An 18,295-nucleotide genomic window follows, 5' to 3' on the forward strand; every position below is an offset into this window, starting at 1 on the left:
CAACACAGGCCCAGTGTCAGCCAGTGCCATTTAATTGCCAATGTGAGGAAGTACCCCTGTGCCTGGTTAATGTACAGGATAACGAACTCGGCCGGCGCGCTTTCCCTTCCGCAGGAAAAAAGAGGGGTAGCGAGAAGGGAGAGAGAGCGATGAGGGGGGAACATATCAAAGCGCAGGCGTTGGGCAGGGGGGCGAGGGGTTTTACACTTCTCCCCACCTGTCACATACAGGGCCCGCCAGAGATAATGGACCTGTACGGTTCCAATCCCATTATCAAAATAATGTTTCTCATTTGCTCCGTTCGACTGACTCTGCTCTCTCTTGCCTGCCTTTTTTCCCCCTTTCAGAGAATGTATTTTTTAAACAGGACCTAGGTGCAAGGTGCTCATTGAGTGGGTGCAAGGTACGAGAGCCAGACTTGCTCGCTGCATTCTAATTGGGCCGGTATGTGGCACTAGGGGCTAGTACTGAAGCACTAGTTCTCTTGTTAAGATCTGGCAAGCCAGTAAAATACAGGATCAGGACATCTCAATGTAATTATTAGACACAGACTGGATGTCCGTGTCTAACTACTGGATGTCTTGTGCCATATTTAAGCAAGAAAAGCCCTTTTAAAGACGAGACAATTTTTTGCTTCTGAAACCCTGCCATATACACGATTATCCAAACCTTCCCACTCTATGCCATTTCTCTACGCCGTCGACAACCCAATCGGACGTCTTTTATTTTTTTGTCAATTCCCCAGTGGAAGTTATAACAAGGACATGCTAAAGCCCCTTTCTCCAGAGATGGAGACCTCCACCTATTCAGCTATGCTAATTCAATTAGGGCTCATCAGAACGCATTAGCTCTCCCCAGCCCCACAGCCCAGCCAATCCCCCATCCAGTAGATTCAATTAGCCTTGCTGGAAATAAGATGATCACAATGTAGAGGCCGTCATTAGGGGTGAATTAGCTGTCACTTAAAACACAGGTCCACTAGATGCTGCCAGGTCCTGCTTAGTCTGGCTGCCTGTGCTCTACCAGACACCAGACGCACCCTGCCTGTACCTGAGAGCAAGGCAACCAGGGCTAGGATTGGGAGAGGGAGTAGGGCAAGGTCTGCTTCATGGGGGTTGCTAGGGGTGGAAGAGGGACACAATAGGGATAGAGAGGAGAAATTAGCGCCATCTTAACCCTGCTACATAGATGACACCCACATATGGAAAACAAGACTGTGCTACAGTGAACTGTGAAGATGGTTGGGTCTGTTCCTAAAGCCACAAGGGAGTCTGGGTCAAGGGGTGGCCAACAATGATATAACCTATCAACCTAAGTATTAATGAAGAATACACGTGAAGGTATATAGTTTCAATGTAAGGCTAACCAAGAAAAAGGACAAACGAAGAGCTATTGGCTCACCTAGCCTCTCTTTTTAACAGAAAGTGTGAAGTCAATCTGCTTGTCTGCTTTTAATTAAAATAAGTGTACCAAGAGGCCATGTCAGAGTGTGTGTGCGTGTATGTGTGTGTGTGAGGGAGAGAGAGAGAGAGGGTGGGGATAAGGAACCCGAGTGCATACGTGTTCAATGTCAAAGTTCTGAGGGTGTCAGGTACTATTTCACAACATTAAACTTTCCATATCCCATTCGAGGCCTCCCTCTCTCTTCTTCCCTTCTTTTGCATTCTCTCTCCTTCCCTCCCTCGCTCACACTTATCCATCAACGTCACAGAGGTCTGAACAGTCGACTCTCAGGAGCTGCTTTTCCAATCAGCACGTAATTAAACTGAAGCTTGGCCTGTTCCCCATACTCCCTAGGCCTCTGCCTCTCCCACCCTCCCCTCAAAACTATAAACCATCCCCGTTCCAAACTCTCCAGCTGCCTGCAATGAAATGCCTGTGAATACTGTTATGGGCTCAGGGAGAGGGACAGGGGAAAAGGGAAAGGGAGGGGCGGCCATATGGAATTGTTTGTTTTTGTTGTTATCGTTTTTCGAAAATACTCTGAACCTACAAATCATAGGGTACTTGTCATCCACAGTTAACTCTTCCCTCTTCCCACACAATGCAGAGAATTATAGCACAGCCCCCAGGGGAGCCATGCCCAGTTAAAGACAGATAATACAACAACAACAAACATATGTGCCCCCCTGGGTCCACTTGAGTCCAGAGCTCTCCTCTTAAGCTGGACCCTAATGGACCCAACAAAGCATTAGCCAAGTGTCAAGCCCGAGTCTACATCATTCTCTCCTTTTAAGTGTCTATATGTTTATTTATCAATGTGTCTGGTGGCTAAAAACTAGGACATGCCCCATCCATTACAGATGTGGCTGACATGCAGCTAGGGTAAATGTTCTTCAGGGGCCTCATTAGAAAGTGATAAATATAATTAATATTTCAACACATAGTGGGGACACTGGAGGATTGGCCTTTTGAGCACGGAGACGAGAGTGTGCACTTTCCTTAAGGGATAAGTTTACGCAGACTGTGTGTGACGCCTGTGTGTGCACCCGCGTCATGGCCTCCTCCTGTGTGTGTGTATGCCTGTTTATCTCCCAAGGCTCAACTCACCTTTGCATGGATGCATTGACAGTGAGTGCAGTCGGGTAGGGGTGTCTAAAACCCCCTGTTGTGATTGGGTAAACAGGTTGACCTTGCCTAGGAGAAGGAAAAAGAACAAAGGGAAGAGAGGGAGGTAAAGAAACAGGGTTGATGGAAGGAGAGGAGGTAAAGCCCTCTCCCTCTCTCCCCGATCGCAGGTCTCTTTATTCTCATTTGATCAGGACTAAAATCTAGGGGATTGCAGAGTGCGGATCAAAGGAGAGGCAAACTCCGAACAATTTGAATACCACAAATTTGATAGGAATGGCTAATTAAATTTCATAACCCTTCGCTCGGTGTCGACGGAGAGGGAGCCCCTTCCTCCCCGAGCTGGAACTAGGTGTTTTGTTGTGATAATTAAAGACGAAGCGCGGGACTCTTTAATGGAGCCATCACGCTAATTGAGGTCTACACATCCAAAGACAACCAATAATGAATGTAAATTTATACCAAAATAAAGTGCAGCAAATCAAAGGGTGCCGTGGCTGCGCTCGGGGCCTCTTCCGGTATTTACATCGCGGTGAGAAAACATTAAATTAACAGAGCTTAATTTGTAGCCTTTTGTCATATTAACAAGTGTTGACAAGAGTTACCAGGGGAGAGCCCCCGTGTGGAATTCTGGGTAAAATACGGGCAATCACGGTTCATTAATCTAATTGGACAATACAGAGAAATGCAAAAATGCATTTGCCACAAAGAAGCAAGTTGGGGCTGGAGCAAAGGGGGGGGTTAGGAAACCGCAGTGTGCTTCTAAGGCCCAGTAGTTGGTCCATTGCCAGAATGTATAAACTGGAGACAGTGGTCAGCCAGGAGTCAAATCAGTGCTTGATCAAAACTGAGAGGGCCCAGTTTGAGTTAAGTGGATACCGAGCTTTCCCTATGTGCTCTGCTTATGATGTTACCAGTCAGGAAAATACAGAAACCAAGCTCTTAGAAAACCCAACAAAACCAGAAGACATTGCCTCTGAAGGAGAACCATTTGACATTATAAACTGGGTGGTTCTATCCCTGAATGCTGATTGGCTGATAGCCGTGGTATATATACCACGGGTATGACAAAACATTTATTTTTAATACTCTAATTACGTTGGCAGCCAGTTTATAATAGCAATAAGGTACCTCAGGGGTTTGTGATATATGGCCAATATACCACGGCTAAGGGCTGTATCCAGGCACTCGGCGTTGTGTCGTGAATAAGAACAGCTGTTAGCCGTGGTATATTGGCCATATACCACACCTCCTCGGGCCTTATTGCTAAATTACATCATCTACATTAGGGATGCTGATTTTATACCATAACGATATACTTAATGATCCAAACTGCTAAATAGATCTACATCTAGACATAGTTATAAACATTGTAGCCAAGCACATGCGTGGAGAAATAAAAAACATGCTTGATGACAGTGGAGAAAGAGGATAATAAAATGCTGCTTACTGTGGTACTAACCAGCCTAGCGGATGGGGGAGCTGCCCTACAGAGCCAGGCGATAGAGGGTAATAGGGAGATATGTCTGGGTGTTGTGGAGGCCTTGGAATTCCTGGAGAGAAAGAGAGAGAAAGGGTAGAGAGAGCAAGGGTAGAGGGACAAATAAAGAGGGAGAGAGAGATGGACCCCGAAACATCAGTCAGTGTTAAATTCCTCCTTTGTGTGTTTCATAATGAACAGAGTCGACATCACAGGAAGCTGGGTGGGTGGAGAGGAGGAGGAGGAGGAGGAAGAGCGGTTGCGCTCACATGTACACAGTGCTAAATCACACGTCCTGATCAAAGCTGTTTGAGTCTGGCAGTACGGTGTCATAACGTGCTGAGAGAAGAGGGGGGGGGATAAACAGGGTTCGACTTCATATAAATCTAAGTTCTCTTACTGTCATAAGCATGAATGAAGGGATGTTATAAACCGTCTCTGCAAGTTATTAATGGCCAGCTTGTTTCATAGCTAATATACTGGATGACACTACAGTGTTGTATTTGCCTAGCAGTCTTTATCTGACATAGGCTCTTACAAGCATTTCGCTACACCCACAATAACATCTGCTAAATATGTGTATGTGACCAATACAATGTGATTTGATTTATGACTTTCGATAACATCTATGACATGCTTATGACATTGTAAAGTAGGCCTTATAAATAGGGGCCCTTGGGTTTCCAGCTTCTTTTAACCAGAATTAGTTCATCCTATTCCTCCTAACGTTTTTAACAGAGACAGAAATAATGTAGTTTTCTCATCTGATACAGTGACAGAGATGTCCTACAGAGGACACTGCGAAACAATCACACATTTGCCAATGTCGCAATCACTTGCTGTGGCAGTTGACAGGCAAATAAAACATGCAGACAAGCCACCCAAAACATTAGGCCTCCAAAGGTCTGTCGTAAAAAAAGGAGGAATGGCGATAGCGAGGAAATTATGGCTTTTCCATTTTTCTGGTGTTGAGCGTTAAAACATGACAAGGAAGTGTTTGAGTTCCACTGGCAGACAGCACAGCGGAGGGACTTTTATTTACTCTGGTGCATTATTTTACAGTGGTCCTGCCTGGCCTGCATATCAGTGCAGCTGTGGAGCAGTTTTTGTTTGGCTGGTGCCAATATGGCCACAGTGGACCCAGATGAAGAGTACTGCAGAACTAACCCTGGCCCCATGAATCTGTCCACAGCCGGTGTGTTGCTGGTGTGTGTCATACCCAAAGCCACAGGGCCAAGCCAGGTATTTGAAAATCTGCCCCATGGGAAGGTTTCCATAGACATTGTTCAGTGACAGGTGCCTAAGGAACATTTTGTGCATCCAAGAAGTAGACACACCCTCACTGAGGTTTGTCTCTCAAAACTGATGGCGAACTAATTGAGAACAATTTTTATAAAAAGTTATAGATCGTTAAGGGTTCCAGAGTGGCGCAGCTTTCTAAGGCATTGCATCCAAGTGCTAGAGGTGTCACTACAGACCCTGGTTCATTTTCAGGCTGTATCACAACCGGCCATGATTGGGAGTCCCTTAGGGTGGCGCACAATTGGCACATCGTTAACCGGGTTAGGGTTTGGTAAGCTGTCATTGTAAAGAAGAATTTGTTCTTAACTGACTTGCCTCATTAAATTAAACAATTTTAAAATTCCACATTTGTAGTTGAGGAGGGTTTCAAAAATGTTGTATGACCTAGTTCTACAGACACTGACTGACTGACGCACTCCTCAGAGGAAAGAGTTCCTAACGTTGCTCTCCATTGCCATCCAGTGCTGAAGTCTTAATATAACTTGTTAATTAATTCAACAACACTAAGCTCAATTAAGCAGACCATTAACTGGCACATTAAACAGCAGCTGGGTCATTATCACCCTTTTGTGAGGAAAATCATAATAAGAGACCATTATTACCTCAAAACCCTAACAAAACAACCAGAGACCCTTCAAAGCTATTCAACACTAACTCAATATTATGTACAACATATTGAAAGTGAGTTGACCTGCTAGATCAAAATGTTTATTGCTGGTGGACATTTAACATGAAGGAATGCTACATTTAAATTCAGTCAGATGGATGGGGAACATGCTGTGGTGTGTGTGTGTGTGTGTGTGTGTGTGTGTGTGTGTGTGTGTGTGTGTGTGTGTGTGTGTGTGTGTGTGTGTGTGTGTGTGTTTGTGTGTGGGAGAGGAGCATTCAGGCATGTGAAGTTACACACACACCCACCTCCTCCTGTAGTGTCAGAGGAGAGAGGAAATAGTGATCCTCCCCTCCCTGCCAGAGCCAAATCAACAGGCTTACTTCTGCAGGACCAGAGACACAATAGCACAGCCATAAGGAGAGAGAAGCTTTCTGTCTGAGTAGCCCTGACTGTTGTCTGCCTCACACCTGGTCAGAGAAAGCAGGCCCTGCAATGCTGTGCTTTGTAAGGGCTATATCTTCTATAAATAAAACTACATTTGATCAGCCAGTCGTGTGTGTGTGTGTGTGTGTGTGTGTCTGTGTGTGTGTGTGTGTTTGTGGTGATTGCATAGGCAGCAGTGGTAGCCTTTGTATGTAGACAACAATAAGAATTTTTCTGTGTTCTGTTGAGGAATTCAAAATAAACTTTTTTTTTCTCTTTTGTTGACCTTGGGAGAAGATCTCGTGGCTATTGTATGTTAGTCGCTGGAATATCACTCTTTGGATTTGAGGTCTGTGTGTCTTTGGAACATTGGCTGGAGTGTTAACCATTTCCCAACCATTTTTACCATTCCCCAACGGGGTATCAATGTAGTGTAGTGTAGTGTAGTGTAGTGTAGTGTAGTGTAGTGTAGTGTAGTGTAGTGTAGTGTGTGTATGTTCTCTGTCTTACCTGTTTTGGGGTCCACGTCTCCCTGTAGGTGCGGAGGGGGGTTGCCCGGTGTGAAGTGCTCATTGCTGTAGGTGATCAGAGGCGTGAGCGGGTGCACGTGGTGAGGGTGCTGTACCACTGGGACTTTATTAGACTATAAAGAGAGGGAGAGAGAGGAGGAGGGGAAAGGGGGAGAAAATAAAACAAAAGAAGAGTGTATTAATATTTGGGTTAGGGGTAGAGATGGCAGGCGCCTTCAGTAGAGTTACAACATGGCTCAGAAAGCTCTAGAAAATTGAGAGCCATCAAATGATCAACCCCCTCGGAGCGCAAAACCGCCAGAGTAGAGTGAAAATAGTGTGCTTGGTAATTAAGAACACTTTTGCGGCGACACTCCGCGACTCAGTAATGCTATCTCAGATGCAGGGCTGTCATTTTAGTTTTGGACTGGGGCTGCATGACAAGGGGTATCTTACTGGGGGTAGATCGATCAGGTGCAGACCACCAAATGTGTAAAATCCACACCCATTATAACAACAGTCAGCAATCCTCTACCATCCAACCCCTCACTTAGTGCTTCACCCTACTGATTCCCTCTCCTCCCTCTGCTACATACCCCTCTACCCCTCCCCTCGCTGTCCCCCCAGGGTCTGGTTTTGGAGGGGGGTAGAGGAGGAGGGGGGTAGAGGAGGAGGGGAGGTAAAGAGGACAGGGGGGCATTGTAATAATAGAGGGGAGAAAATCCATTTCTACATTTTTGCCAAATTAGTTTTAGCTATGTAATCTGCTCTTTGTGCTCCTAAGTGGCCCAGGCCCCTTTTTCAATTACCCAAAGATTACAGTTAAGCTGAGGGGTGCTCCGCCATGGGCCATGTTAACCAGAGCTCAGCCCTCTTCTCCAGGCACACACACACACACACACACACACACACACACACACACACACACACACACACACACACACACACACACACACACACACACACACACACACACACACACACACACACACACACACACACACACACACACACACACACACACACACACACACACACACACACACACACACACACTAACCAGATTAGTGTTCTGGTTTAAACCACTGGCGGTGAGCTGGTCTTGCTCTTCAACTCATATTCTGTCCCTCGGCAGTCAAAGAGGCATCACTAATCAGGCTTGTGGTAACATGGCTGATGTATGCTGGGGAAAAGGAGAGTGAGCTGGTGTGTGTCTCTGTGTGTGTAGAGAGAGGGAGGGAGGGAGTAGGAGCAATGGGGGTGTGGGTAATGTTCCCTTCACAAGTTCAATTTGCACTCTTGCAGTCCAAACACACTCATTAGCAGCCCTAACCATGGCGAGGCACCAACCCAAAACCTGGCTGTGGCAATTTTCCAATAGACTTTGAAATGCATTAAAGTAGGAGAGGGAGGGAGGGAGGGATAATGTATGGACTCTATGCTCATTTAACTATACAAATGCAAAGCTGAGGGCCCTAGGCAAGACACGTGTGCAGAGCTTAATGCTGAAAATCCATCATATCCATAGGCTGAACCAACTGTGAGCAATTTATGAGATACATTTCTGTGTAACTGACAACCAGATTGGTCTGAACTGAACTGTACCAGGCTGGAGTGGGTAAAGTTCCCTTCCAGTGGAGCTGTGAGAGGGGTAGAGAGGAGAGGGGAGGGGGAAGGGTAGCGCCAAGCGAGAGAGGGAGGGGGGAGGGGTGGCATTCCACACCGCATGGTCCCAATGAAAGATTAATGAACCCAGTAGAACTACTGGGAAACATGGAGAGACTCTAGGGACTCATTCACAGCCCTGAGCTCAAAAGACTGGAGAGTGAGAGAGGGAGGAAAGAGAGTGAGAGAAGAAGAGGGGAGGGTGTTGGTTGTGGTACACGACTCGTTAAAATGAATACAAGACACAAATCAACATGTTTCTTCCCCACAGTCCCCATATCTAATCTAAAAATCTTGAACAGAGGGATAAAAAAAGATGGGGAGATGACAGCTGCCAAACACAGCTGACGAGGTAGCCATTGAGCAAAACGCACTGGCTGCCCCAAACGGCCTTCTCTCCTCTACCCCCTTCAGTAATGATGTGAAAGAATGTTGTCAATTCTCCCTCTGCTGAAAGGCTTTAGAGGCCATTTAAATTAGTTATTTTGTCTCCATTGAGAGACTGTTTAAAATGCCCATCCACCAAGTATGCATTAAGAGCGAGACAGCTAGAGACAGCAAGAGATGACAGAGAGAGAAGGACAGAGAGCGAAAGGGGGAGAGAGAGAGACTGTTTGAGCATGATAGAGAGAGCGAAGCTGTGAGAGAGAAACTGTGTGTGTGTGTGAGAGAGAAAGCGAAAGAGAGAGAAAGAAAGAGAGAGAGAGATTGAAAGAGATGTAGAGAGGGATTTACATGGGGCTAACAGGCCTCCATTTCAGAAGCCCCGAGCAGTGCCAGGCAAATAATAGACAACGCAAAGTGCTCCAGTTTATATGGCTTCTGGGCCATGCGGACAATACTGCTGTTTGGCTACTGTAGCGGCCAGCCTCTCTCTGTGTGACTGAGGGGAGGATTAGAACCACCCCATGAAGGGGGGAGGAAAGAGGGAGGTATAATGTCACCCATAGAGAGAAACATTCATCAGCAATGGAGGTTTGCTGCCTTACAGAGAAGGCTAGTCTGTATCAAGACGAAAGAATAAATGCATTCTGAAGTATTTTTCAGTACAGTTATTTTAAAACAACTCTGGAGAATGCCTCCATTCTATGCTCACATGCAGCAAGAGGGGTGTGAGAGTGAAACATTTTGTGCAGCTTCCATTTGGGTCAAGTTGACTCACACACACACCTCTACATGCCCTAGAGTCCAGACGTCACTGACAAGTCCATGAGTTAAGCTTTTGCACTTTCACAGAGAGAACAGGTGAGTCATACCAGATTCCAACACCTACAGTGCAGAGCCCATATGGACTGTAACACACGCACAGAACTTAAGTAGAACAGCCATGGAGAGAGGCGGGATGATTTTTTGTTTTACTGATATGAGCCCAATCACACCTGAAGTTCAGGCCTTTGCAGAAAACACAGACTATTTTCACACCATATCAACAATACAGTTTAGTCCCCCCCCCCAAAATAAGATATAGCCTACACTGCGTGTACGTGCACACACACACACACACACACACACACACACACACACACACACACACACACACACACACACACACACACACACACACACACACACACACACACACACACACACACACACACACACACACACACACACAGTCCATTAAAATGAAGCCTCAGTGCAGCACCTGCTTTTTTTCCCATTAAAATGAAAGTAGGCCTAGGTGCAGCACCTGCTTTTAACACCCTCGGACAACAGGCGCTGACGGAATCACACCACAGCTACTCAAACAAGTGGAGCATTATACAAAGCACACATGCTAAACAAAGGAACTACGTGGGAGTATTTTCTGTTTCTCTACAAAGGAAGGAGCAAAGCCGACTTCCTGGCCCTGTTGCCATCACTCCCACCACATTCAGTATTACTATAGACAGAAATATACCAGGAGACTAATCACGAGAGAGCTGTTCAAGAAAGTGCACACACGCTCAAACGGGTACACAATCAACACACAATTGTATGAATTTGTATACACTACTGTTCCTTGACCTTGATTAACCATTTCAAAGAAAGTGTCCCGCAGAAATTCCAACTGCTGAATGGCTAAACCCTTTACAGAAGCTCTGTAGTACTACGGCATGTGCATACACCTCTGCACACACACTGTAGCGCACTTTATAAATATATATACATAAAAAGACTCACACTGCCAAGAAAGACAACAGTTTTTTCGAGAGAGAGTGTGTCTGTGAGAGCGTACATGTTCACATGAGTGTATGCGTGCGTACGCTGAACCCCCTTGGTGCGAGTGACAGTCGCAGTATCAGGGTCTTGACCACTGGTGGTGATCTCACTAGTGTCTGGGCTGTGTGGATGGAGAGAGGGCCTGTGTGTTTGTGTGCAGGCCCTCTGGTTGCCACGGAGAGGCTGTGTCACACTCACTCAGCATCATTGTCCGACCCCTGACCCCTAGGCATTCCCATCAGCCACTCATGCAATGGGGCTGATGTAGGGCGGACACAACTTGTCCGAGTTGGTTAGGTATCCTCTTTCTTTATGGTTCAACTGACCATGGTTTTGGATCTGAAAATAAAGCGTGACCTTTATCAAGTGGTATTTCACGTTCCAATGGTACATTTGAGTAAATAACTTGGTTTTTACAATATTGTTTATCATTTAGTCTACGAAACAATCAAACTTTGTCAAATCACTTTTTGAGCTGCTTCACCACAGGCATGTGGTAATGACAGTTACAAGAGGATACCCTGTGAGAGACAGAAACAAAGAGGAGGGTGACAGAGAGAGAGAGAAAAGCAGGACAGGGAAAAGCTGTTGGCCTTGCATTTCCGCCTGGTGGCACCTTGCAGGGCAATTTCAAGACTAAATGTGAAGGTGGCGACCTTGTGGCCCCTGGGGGGCCCTACACGTCTCTCCATGCTTTATCTCATGATATGATGAGTTGTCACAACGCCTTGCAGGCTCTAATGAGCTGTAGTGGGAGTGAGGGGGGCAGGGGGACCAGGGGGGCTGACAGCGTAGTGATGGATAGGGGTCCTCGCAGGCCCACAAATTCCAGAGCAAGCATAAAAAGCTGCCAGGGCACTGATCCCCTCCCAAAACGTGCCTGTGGCCCGCATCCAAGCACACACACAGAGACACCATGCAGAAAACACACACTGTGCAAGAGGAGTGGGAGGGAGGGAGGGAGAGAAAGAAAGAGAGAGAGAGAGGGAGGGAATGATTGGAGCTTGTGTGTATAGACTTTCACATTATCTGATAAGTGCAAAAACAAAACACATGGCAACATCAAAATTACTGTCCACGATCACAATAGGTCTTATTGGTGTGATAGGATTTATTTTCATAAAACATTCAAGTTTACCTCTAAGGCGTTAAGAGTGCCCGCTCCAGGCAAAATATTATCGTCTCCAAGCGACACCCATATCACATCTCTGTTGCCAGTAACTACATTTTCCCTCTCACTGTAGCAGTGATGGAGATCAAAGTGAACATTCCCAAAGATACAGATCGCAGGCTACACATCAAATCCTAGTAACGATGCCATATTTTCATTAATGCAACACCTTGGGGCCAAACGAGCAGAGAAACACATTTACATACCATTTTGTGTTGGTTTCTTTACCAATACAATATCTTAAAGCGTAATCTTCTATGAACATACTGTATATACACTCTTAGAAAAAAGTGTTCCAAAAGGGTTATTTGGCTGTACCCATAGGAGAAACCTTTTTGTTTCCAGGTAGAACCTTTTTGGTTTCAGGTAGAACCCAAAAGGGTACTTCCTGGAACCAAAAAGGGTTCTTCAAAGGGTTATCCTGTGGGGACAACCGAAGAACCCTTTTAGGTTCTAGATAGCACCTTTATTTTCTAAGAGTGTACAGTGTCAGAATAAAAATACACACACTAACTTAGATCATATTTGAGTTAAAGCTGGACAATTTCTGCAGCATTAAATACATCAATATTTAGATGTGGAAACAACCCTCACTGTTGTGTTTGCACTAAAATACTATCTCAGTAATATCTCAATGCTGTGTTGGAAAAAAATGAAAGAATTTAGGAAAGTGCCAGGCGATCAGTATTGCTATTCCAGCCAGGGAGAAAAAAAATCAGCCCACTCCAAGGGCATCTTGCTCTAGAGACCGAGTCAGTATATTTAAAAGTTAATCTATTCACTTTGCTTCTGTGACATGCTTGCTGCTGATCACAGGACCTAACAAAAAATGTATCTGGGCCAAAGCCTTTGCTCTCACTCTCCATCTCTCTTCATTCATTCATACATATTGAAGTCTGTCATTTGTCAAATTTACATTTTGCAATATATCTTCCATATAACTTTGTCAATGTGATTTTAATAATTAATTGTCTAAAATGTATTTCATATTGAGTTTTATACAAGAGCAATGTGCTATGTGTGTTTACACTTCCCCATTAGAATGTAATCATCTCTTGAGCTTTCCTACCCGAGTTGAAGTGGTGTCTAGAAGCAGTGATACTACAGTGCAGGAGCTACATTGAGTTCTGTCATGAGCTTTTGAAATGCAATCAGCGTTTTACATTTTCAGTTGAAAGAGGAGGCAATTATAATTTTGAATTAGACGGCAAAATTAAGAGAGGAATATGTTAATTTGTGGGTTATTTCAATTATATTTTCCATTTCATGGTTAGACGCGAGCATGATCAAATAATGCTTTGTCTAGGAATTACTATTCAGTTGGATAATAAGGTATGATCTTTTGATAAATAATACAAAGTAATACTGAACTAACTATTTTCATTTTAATTCATTAGTAAATAACTGTTTATAGATTTGAATAGCAATTTAAAACAAAATGGCAAATGCTGCCTTCTGTCTTTGGCCTGTTTCTGTAAATGTACACTGCTCATTAGCATATCCCCACACACACCTCCCAAACATACGCCAAGATCAAGAACACCCCCTCCCCGCACATAAACATACACAGCCACCTAAAAAATAAATAGAAGCAGAAAGGAATACTTGAAAGGAAAAAGCTTAAAAGCAGATGACCACCAGCCTGCACTTACAGGAGAGGGAATACCCGTCTGGGTCCCCCTTAATCACAACAACCATCATCTGAACCTCAAAGTTCAACGGTAACATAATCAAAAAGTGATGGAGAACAGGAATTGAGAGAAAGGGAGATGAAGAGAGACAGAGAAAGGAGATAGGGGAGTGTGGTTTACTCACCCAGCCACTGAGATTCAGATGCCAGCAGCCGATCTGCTGGAGGAGGGGGAGCCCGGAGGCAAGGACTCCTCCTTTGGCTCCCCTCTCCTCCGGCCCCGCTAAAACGCCCTCACTCGGGTACATGACCCCCCGCTTACTTTTCACCTGCCCCCCACTTCTCCTCCCTCACTACAGAGTTCAAAACCACTGGCCTTCCCTTTCTTCTTCACACTCTTTTTCCTCCTCCACTTCTTCTTCTTTGTCTTTTCTTAGCCCTCACTTCTTCTTCTCGCAAAGTGCTGAAGTGTGTGCGGCTGGGCATGTGTGTGTCCCTCAAACCGAGGCATCCTCATTGCGACACGAGTGGCCCATTGTTCCCAGGATTTTATGATTGGAGGATCCACAGACATTTGTGTCTGAGGATCCACAGATGTGGTTCAGGGTCTGGGGCCTAGCCTGCCCCCCTACCTCCCCCAAAACAGCACGAGGATCCCCCAGCTTCCTCCACCACTCTCAGCACCTCTTCACAGCTTCCTCTCTCAGGAAAGTTTGTGCCGGTCACAAGAAATGAAAGCGAAAAAACGAACCGAGAAAAAAATATAAAGTGCTGCTTCTCAGCGCAAAGAAATCTTCCCACAAGCAACAAACGAGAAAAAAATACACAACAATATAGACAACAAAAATATTGTTATTACAAAACTCCCAGATTGCACACTTGTATATGTGTGTGTATGTGTGTGTGGGCTCTGCAGTCCCTCCAGGATGCCCAGAGTCGAACTGGCAGCTTGAAAAGCTTTGGCTACAACAAGGTAAAGTGAGCAAGGAAAGAGACAAAGAGAGAGGGGGAGAAAAAAGAACAAGACACAACATCCACAAAGGGAGGGCAGGCTCAGCAAAGTGTAGCGAACAGTCACTTATCCATGTGATACTGACAGTCCCCTCTCCAACCCAACTTTCCAGGGGGGTAGGAGGAAACGAGAAAGAAATGTATTTGTCTTCATTTTGACATGGACGTGACATCTACGTGGGGTCTTCTTTCTGTTTTTCCTTTTCTGTTATTTTTCTGACCAATAATACTGAAGATGGGAGGGTGGAGGATTCCACTGTTAAATCCTCCTGACCTCTCTGTGTGAGAAGATCAACTACGCAAGGCCTAAAGCCTCCATACCCCCTACTGCTCTCTCTGTCCTCCGCCTCTGAAACATTATTATCTTGAGATGATTTCCTCTTAATATTCGGGCCCCACAACCATGCTCCTGTCCCTAGCACTTGTCAGGCTCTTACCACTTCCAGGGCCTTAGAGCAGGGCAAGCAAATGCAGGAAATGTGCCTTTCACCAATTAACAAGTAGGGTGATTAACTAGTACAATAGTACAATGCACTTCACTAAGGTTTAATTTGATATTTTGAATGTAAAGGAAATATACAATTGTGGTTTTTAATAAATCTATCATTTCAATATGATTTAGTGACAAAAAAAAGTAGGTAGAGTTGACCGATGGTATATTCCAAACACATTGTCACCTAATTTTACCTGGTGACAATGAATCAAAAATATATTTGCAAAAAAGGGGTGGCAGGTAGCCTAGTGGTTAGAGTGTTGGGCCAGTAACTGAAGGGTTGCTGGATCGAATCCCCGAGCTGACAAGGTAAAAATGTGTCGTTCTGCCCCTGAACAAGGCAGTTAACCCACTGTTCCACAGTAGGCCGTCATTGTAAATAAGAATTTGTTTAACTGACTTGCCTAAATAAATACAAAAATATATTTAAAAAATGGGCAACTGAAAAGGCGGAGCAGCATATTTTAATATCTGAGCAACAATAAGATGTAGAAGAATGACAACAACGGAAGCAACAAAAACCTAACGCATGACTTTTTCCCCAATATTTTATTTCAATCTTCTTTTTTATGCCCTGCTCTTCTCTGGCGTTCACCAGAGGCCCTTAATGCCAAAACAAAGCCCTGGGAATGTCCTTTACATGGCTCCCACAAAAGCAACGAGGCTCCGGCTTGACAAGTAAAAGAGCCCCAACAACGTGGCGGCTAATTGCCTTCCCTCCCTCCATTCAGCTCGGCCACCACACTCCCGCGACCTCCTTTGTCCCACGTGCACTTTCTTAAGTAAACTGCCAGTTCGCCCGCAAATGATGGACAGCTCCCAATCAGCCGGCCACAATGGCAACAGTGCGACCAACAGGAGAGACGACCCCTCTGAAAAAAGAGAGAAATAAAAGACCCTCTATCCCACTCCACTGTCTCCGGTGTACACACTAGACCAAAAAGTGTGCAAGAAAAGAAATGAAAGAGAGGAAACCGGAATGGACAACAATGGATGGCGACCGTTACAAATCCTGCTCATTTGGACTTAACTTTGAGGAATACAAGACTGGACACAAAATGTAAATGATTGGCATACACTCAAAGAGATGCCCCTAATCCAGGCACATTGTTTTGTGATAACATACCATGATAATTGATTTAATATAATATTTACAGATAATACAAATTGAGTTTCATGATTTAAAATTAAATTTAAAAAAACGATTTCAAAATTATTTGAGAATAACAACAATTAAAATGTATTAAAAAAACAATACATTAGAAGAAACTGAATAAAAAATACCTGATATTTAGTTATTAATAGTACAATGCACTTCATTATTTTCATTACCTTAATCATAATTGATATGATTTATGATCAATATATTATTACAAAATAATAAATATAATTTTAAATTAAAGTTGACCATGTCAGACTGTCAGACAAAGCAATCAAACACTGCCTTTCAACCTGTCACTTAGCAACTAAACTATTAGAAATTGCCAAATGGAAGACATACAATAATGTCAACAAACTCCAATAAAAAATGATATTTACAGCCAGACAAACCAACTTACATTAGTTGAACAATAAAGCACAGGAGGTAATAAATAATGTTGAAGTCTTACCATTTAAAAGAGCTGTATTTGGGATGCTGCTCGGTTCCTGGTTAAAACAAGCATGCTGGTGCTCATGGTAGCGCACAGACTTCAACAAGACGCCCATCACCATGTCATCCACTAATCCACTGGGGGGCAGCACCTCATCTACGGCAGCCCCTCGCAAACCAAACGCCTGATCGGCTGAGTCGATAACACACAAGCCCAAAGAAGAGGGAAAAGGACCGGTGGAGCACCAGCCAGCGATGGCAAGCCCATCCAGGTCCGACAGAGGAGAGCGAGCGAGCGGCCAAAATGGGCTGTTCACACTCAGCCCCCTCATTCATTCACACACACACTCTCAGGCAGCGTTGCTCTCCTCCACGTCTGACCAGGAGTCCCTCTCTCTCCCCCTCGCCCATCTTCATATCCCCCCTAATAAGCTCCTTTGTGTCCATCTCTCTTTCTTTGATAAGTTGAAAGGACAACAAAAAGAATTGAGAGAAAGAAGTGAGGGAGAGGGAGAGAGAGGCTATCCTTCCGCGGCTTGGTAGACATAAAGGTACTCGAGTCTTCTATAGGAGTTTCCCTAACTTGGCTAAACTCAAGCAGTGGGGTGTCCCTCGTCATGTCATTAATCCTCAACGCTAGCTACGCTCCATTCACTATGAGTAGGATGGAATAAAACGCTAAATCAAAAAACACAACACAGGGCAAAAATACATGTTTTTAAAAAGCCAAAGAAAGTAATCCGATCGGGCAGCGAGTGTGTGGTGTTATGGCCAAATTGCCCCCTGGTCCTGCCTGCCGGTAGCCGCAGATTTTGATGAAGGGACCCCGTAAAATACGATACCAAAAAGACCAACCAGACATTTATTAACAAAAGAGCCCGCCACACTGTTAAAGCTTTGCAAACTCCACTAATCTCTAAAGACAACAGAAAAGAAAAATCAGCCCCGACTCCAAAGTCAAACAAAGCCAGAAGACAAGCCAACAACAGCAGTTAACAATAACAAAAATACTAATAAATTGAAACAAGCCGGTATGGTTCCTACCGAACTTGCAATAGGAAATTAAGCCCGGACAACTGGTGGCTTGAAGAGAGGAAGCCCACTCTTAAAGCCGTGATCCGACCATCCACCATACCACCGCTGTGAGCCTTTTAACCATAGCAGAAAAAAATTACTATTGATCTTCAAATGGCGATAATTTAAAAGATCAAAAAGATTAAACAAAATCAAGAATGTGCTGACTTACCATGTTACTCTTTTTTTTTGGTTGCAACTTTTATAAAAAAATATATATATTTGCTCAAAGATGAGGCATCGGAGGTGTCAAATTTTTGTAGCCGTCTCTTGATCGTATTACTTCTGCAGTCCTGGTTTCCAATGCGTGTGAACTTTTTCCGTTTCTCTTTTATTTTGTTTGTGGTACCTAGCTTTTTTTCCTTCCTTAAGACTTTAAAAGCCTTCAGCTCAGTAAACCAGCACAAATTATCTTGCCACCTTGCGCAGCTCTGATGCTTTGGCCGCTAACTTTGGAAGGCCCTTTACTACTGCATCAAAATTAGCATTGTCAAAGCAGTTAATGAATATTAATATTGTATTTGTCATTGGAGCTGGCCCATTGCTGAACTCCAAGTCATCCATCA

The 18,295-nt window shown here is 44.5% G+C and overlaps 1 protein-coding gene across 40 annotated transcripts in view; it reads right to left on the reverse strand.

The window, feature by feature from the left end:
* Positions 1-18,295, reverse strand: part of LOC109869968 (transcription factor 7-like 2) — a 98,944-nt gene that overhangs the window by 11,312 nt on the left and 69,337 nt on the right. For 35 of the 40 annotated variants that reach the window (XM_031804637.1, XM_031804638.1, XM_031804634.1 and 32 more), the window contains 3 exons: positions 6,894-7,026; positions 4,019-4,121; positions 2,551-2,637 (listed from right to left, as the gene is read on the reverse strand). In XM_031804637.1, coding sequence (XP_031660497.1) covers positions 2,551-2,637; positions 4,019-4,121; positions 6,894-7,026 — 323 coding nt within the window. Of the gene's footprint in view, positions 1-2,550; positions 2,638-4,018; positions 4,122-6,893; positions 7,027-13,745; positions 16,088-16,674; positions 17,732-18,295 lie in introns of those variants that run through there. The other 5 variants (XM_031804647.1, XM_031804653.1, XM_031804643.1 and 2 more) reach the window with 3 other exon arrangements.

Source organism: Oncorhynchus kisutch, linkage group LG25 (assembly GCF_002021735.2).
Source record: "Oncorhynchus kisutch isolate 150728-3 linkage group LG25, Okis_V2, whole genome shotgun sequence".
Taxonomy (NCBI): Eukaryota; Metazoa; Chordata; class Actinopteri; order Salmoniformes; family Salmonidae; genus Oncorhynchus; species Oncorhynchus kisutch.